The sequence below is a fragment of the Zeus faber genome (assembly GCF_960531495.2).
Source record: "Zeus faber genome assembly, chromosome: 21".
Taxonomy (NCBI): Eukaryota; Metazoa; Chordata; class Actinopteri; order Zeiformes; family Zeidae; genus Zeus; species Zeus faber.
This window is the reverse complement of record NC_137208.1, coordinates 6,315,688-6,320,687: the sequence shown is the minus strand read 5'-3', so window position 1 is coordinate 6,320,687 and position 5,000 is coordinate 6,315,688. Positions and strand designations below refer to the sequence as shown.

The following is a 5,000-nucleotide window of genomic DNA, read 5'->3' as shown; positions in this document are numbered from 1 at the left end:
TGTTAATAGTATCTTTTTACATTGTTACTCGTATCTATTCCCATTGTTACTAGTATCTATTCTCATTGTTATCAGTATCTATTTCCATTGTTAATAGTATCTATTCCCATTGTTACTGGTATCTATTCCCATTGTTACTAGTATCTATTCCCGTTGTTACTAGTATATTTTCCAGTTGTTACAAGTATCTATTCCCATTGTTACAAGTTTATATTCCCATTGTTAATAGTATCTATTTTCATTGTAACTAGTAACTATTACTATTGTTACTAGTATCTATTTCCATTGTTACTAGCCTCTATTCCCATTGTTAATAGTATCTTTTTACATTGTTACTAGTATATATTCCCATTGTTACAAGTATCTATTCCCACTGTTAGTAGTCACTATTAGTTGAGTACTAGTACTTATTCATTAGAAACCAGTGCCTTTTCCTGTTGTGACTAGTAACATTTTTAGTTGTACAAGTAACATTTGAACTGCTGGTATTCTTTTTGGTGCTGTCCCGCCTCGACTACTGCAACGCCCTCTTAACAGGCTTGCCGGCTTGTGCGGTGAAGCCACTGCAGATGATACAGAATGCGGCGGTGCGACCGGTGCTCAACCAGCCAAAGAGGGCACACGTTACTCCTCTGCTCATCCAGCTCCACTGGTTACCTGTAGCCGCTGGCATCAAGTCTCTGATGCTGGCCTACAGAGTGATTGTTGGGAATACTCCCACTTACTTACAGTAAATGCTCTTGTAAGAGCACATGTTACCCCCCGGATGCTGCACTCATCAAATGAGCGTGGCCTGGCTCTGCCGGCTGCACAACCAGGGCAATCCAAGTTATTCTCATTTGTAGTTGCACGTTGGTGGAACGAGCTGCCAAAAACCACCAGAGCAGGGGCCTCCCTCTCTGTCTTTAAGAAGCACTTGAGGAGCCAGCTCTTCAGTGAGTACCTCCTTTCCTACCTTACAATTACTTAGCACTACTAAGCAGTATTTAATTATTGTTACACTAATGTTTCTGTTGCAATGTAGCTTGAATGTTATTCTCCCTTGTTAGTCGCTTTGGATAAAAGCGTCTGCTAAATGACTAAATGTAAATGTAAATCTAAATTAAACTACAAAACAAGATGTTTTGTTTCATAATTTCTCCTGGTCAAAAGTACTTTGTTCCTGGTCAAATTAAACTGTGAGTTGTAACAACCAGCAGAGCTGCTCCACACACAGGACACGTGGGTGGTGTCTGTCGGGTGGTGTTGCAGCGTGCGTGGCGTCCTCCCACTCCCACAGACATGCACTTCTCACTAATTTGAAAAAAAAAATGCCGATTCGGCAAGTTGAAGGCGCGTAGGCAGGGGCGCCACCCAGGATTTTGGGCCCCATTAAAATACATCACATTGGGCCCCGCCTTACTGTTCTAATATTTTTTCAGGGCCCCTCGTACAACCCTTGAATTTTGTGTTCCTGTGTTTAATATGTTGAATACTTAACTTTGGTTGCTGTTGATCCCGCCCCTCTTTCAATCTCTCTCTGGATCAACCAATGATCCATTTATTGATCCACTGTCGTCCTAAACTTTTTGTTTTACAGGTTGGGCGGGAAGGCGGCTTATACCTCTGAATAAACCTGAAACCAGCAAAACAAAAGGGAAGGGAAGACAGTTATGAACAAGAAAGGAGAGGAAGGTAAGAATAAAAAGAAAGGAAAAAAAAAAACAAGCAAAGAAAGAGAGGCAGTTGAAAACACATGGCGGAACAAAAAGAAAATAAAGTAAAACAAACAAAAAGAGCGATTGAAGATGATGAAAAATGATTAGAGTGTTACCTAATGTACGACATATTTCTACATAATCTACACTGTCTAGTTCTATATTTTCCATAGATACTTGAAGCGCTTGCGCGGCTGAGCTGAAGGCTCGTGTTGTTGCGTGCTGGCAGTGTTGTCCAAGCGGCACTTGGCGTCGCCTCAGTTCGGACGATGGTGAAAAAACGTGGAGCCTGTGTGAGGATGTTGTTTTTCCCCCCGATATCAAACCATATTCTTTTTTTTTTTTTTTAATATTTCCCTTGTCATCTGCAGTTCTCTGCCAAAGATAATTAGCCACTCACTGCAAAACACGTAATGGTTTGGGATAAACTATCGAACTGTCGCAACCTGTTTTTTAAATATTTTTATTCAATTTTTCTTGTGTAAATATGAACGTCTATTAATCATCGACTCATTTTCATGTCACTTTTGAATTTTTATTCAAAGGATTTACATCACATTAATGCACATGGTTTTTCGACTTACAAAAAGAGCTCATGTACTGGTACAACGTCTCATCTCAAGGCTTTAAAAGAAAACAAAAAACAAAAAAACACGCCCCCCCCACCCCGCCCCGCCCCTCTGAATCCATCTGTTTGTCCCGCAACAACAACAACAACAAACAAAAAAAACTGCATAAAAACAACCATACAAACAAAAACACACACACACACACACACACACACACACACTCAAAGAAACCCCCAACACAAAGTCGGACAACTAAATGTATAATAATAAGACTAGCCTTAAAAAATAAAGCCTTAAGTTTCCCATTTGGTCCGGACGCCGCCGGCCGTTCGATACCTCACTACGTTACTACACATCCTAACGATCAGGCGCTGATTTCACTGTACACTGAGGGTCTCCCCCACCTCCCCTCCCCCTCGCCTCTCCCCTCTCGTGCGCCTGGTGACCTTCACCCCCGTCGGGCGGGGTCGGGGGTGGCCCCGTGTCCGCCCCGTGTGGCGGCGCTGGGCGTAGCTGCTGTGTTCGGGGTCGGAGGGAGGCGCGGTCATGAGAACTGGATCTGCTGCACGGCGGGAATCTGCAACGCGGCCACGTTTGACAATAATCAGTATTCGGATCAATCGGGTAAAATAACGACAGTAATTGATTTCGGGACAACTGCTCCAACTATGAACATTGCTTCAAAAATGAGAATTATGTGAGTTTCCATCAGTTGGGTGTGCGTTGTTTTTAATATGTATGTTACCGTTCTTGAAAATTTACATCTTAATGATATGAATGAATGGATGAATGAATGAATGAGTGTGTGGGGTAAATTGTCTATCTCTAACCATCATCTATGTCATAAAAGCGATTAGGAAACATTTTTATTACTTTACTTCTATTACTTTCAATTATCAAGCCTTTTTCCAGGGACATTTCAAGCACTTCAGCACAAAACGTTTTCAAGGGACTTCGGCCCTTAAACTTCCGAGGACGGAATTTTGAGCCCTTCACGCAGCTCAAGGGCCCGGTAAGAACCCTGCGCACTCTGATAAACGGGGGCTTCGGTGGTGACATCACCTGTTGGTAGGAGGTGGTGTACACCATCACGTTCTGCTGCTGGCCGTCTGCAGTTATGATCCCTGCAGGCAGTGGACTTGCTAAAAAAATGTAAAGGAAAAAAAATTAAATAAAAATAAAACATCATCAAAACATTTCCCCAGTTATTAGAAGAATGTGGACAAAATGAGCTAAAACAGGGACGGGAATAAGAAAAAGGAGACAAGTTGAAGGGAAAAGGAACAGATGCAGCTTTAGCAACACGGGAAGCCGACAGAGTTAAAACGCTCACGTTCATCGTTGGGAACCGCTCGGCGTATTTTATTGTCAACCTCTTGGGTCTATTGTATTTGGCAAACTTATCCGTTTCCAGTTAAGTGTTTAGGTACATGTACATCGGCAAAATCGCCAAATAATTTGTGATTATTTACTTGGTCGTTTCTAAATTGAGGTTTATTGCCTTTTATTATTATTTTTTGTTTCCTTGTTATCACTTTCACTGTCTGACTATCTACAATTGAATAGAATACAAACAGAAGGAACATATTAAATATAATACACAACCATATCATTGAAAAACACAGATGCCATTTTTTGCTCCATATAATAGTGAGATCACAGTTATGAGCCGGTGTGTCACTGATCACTGATTATTGATTATCCGGCTCCGGACAGGAACAGGAAGCACTTACTGAAGCTGTCCTCTGTGAGCTCCTCCCCCAGGCCGTCTCCCACGGATACGCCGGGAATTCCCTTCTCCCCCTTCATCGCCTGCACAACACAGGAGGCGTTACATGGACCGGTGCGTCTGCACCCGCCGGACGGAGCGCGGCCGAGTCGCGTCGCCGTGGCGACCCCGCTCCGTCGGCCCCTTGTTATTTGCGAAACGGTTTTGAATCCTTTGCGTAGCTCTCATCCCGGAGCTCCTGAAACGTCACTTCCTGCCAAACTGCTGCTGAGGCACAGCGTGAGGAGAACACTTCAGCAAACCTGAGGGTGGAGCTGGGTTGAAGAGACGTGGGAGTGGGTCACGTCAACGTCAGTTATGAACGGGTGGAGTCTCCAGGTTTCAGAGTCGAATTTGAAAGGAGGAGACCATCAAATCAGCACAGGAGTAAAGCGGAAACCTGCCGGACGAGATGGGGGGGGGGGATCCCCATTTCGTACTTGACCCACTGAGCACCCCTATACCCCCACCCGACCCCACAGCACGTCATACATCTAACGTCGCATCTTCTGTACTCCGTACTCTCATCTAAAGTGGAGCTCAGGCGCCCCCCGGTGGGCGGACGAGATTTGGTAGGGCATCCCCGTTTCAAATTTGACCCACCGAGCACCCCCGCCCAACCCCCGCCCAACCCCCGCCCCCACGCCTCCTCACCTCTCTGAACTTCTGCAGGTAGAGCTTGAGCGGCTCCACGTACATGTCGAAGCCCAGCGTGGACATGGCGAACAGGATGTCCTCGCCGTTGATGGTCTTCCTCTTCTCCTGGTGGCAGCGCTCGCTCGCCTCCGACGTGATGAAGCTGATGAACTCGCTCACGCACTCCTGCACGCACTCCTTGGCATCCTTCGCGATCTGGGGGGGGGCGGGGAGATGGGGTTAAAATAAAATGAACAAAAAAATCCTCCCAAGGTCATCGGGTAACTATTGTGATTGTTTGCGGAAGGAACTGTCCAGATTTGAAGCGGC

General features: G+C 45.1%; 1 protein-coding gene across 2 annotated transcripts in view; it reads right to left on the bottom strand.

Annotated features, from left to right (window-relative positions):
• Positions 1–2,381: 2,381 nt before the first annotated feature.
• nfyba (nuclear transcription factor Y, beta a) overlaps positions 2,382–5,000 on the bottom strand; it is a 5,926-nt gene continuing 3,307 nt past the window's right edge. For both annotated transcript variants that reach the window (XM_080022046.1, XM_080022047.1), the window contains exons 4-7: positions 4,689–4,886; positions 4,000–4,078; positions 3,329–3,408; positions 2,382–2,843 (exon numbers count right to left, since the gene is read on the bottom strand). In XM_080022046.1, the coding sequence (XP_079878172.1) occupies positions 2,811–2,843; positions 3,329–3,408; positions 4,000–4,078; positions 4,689–4,886 (390 nt within the window). In that variant the 3' untranslated portion in view covers positions 2,382–2,810. The remainder of the gene's footprint in view (positions 2,844–3,328; positions 3,409–3,999; positions 4,079–4,688; positions 4,887–5,000) is intronic.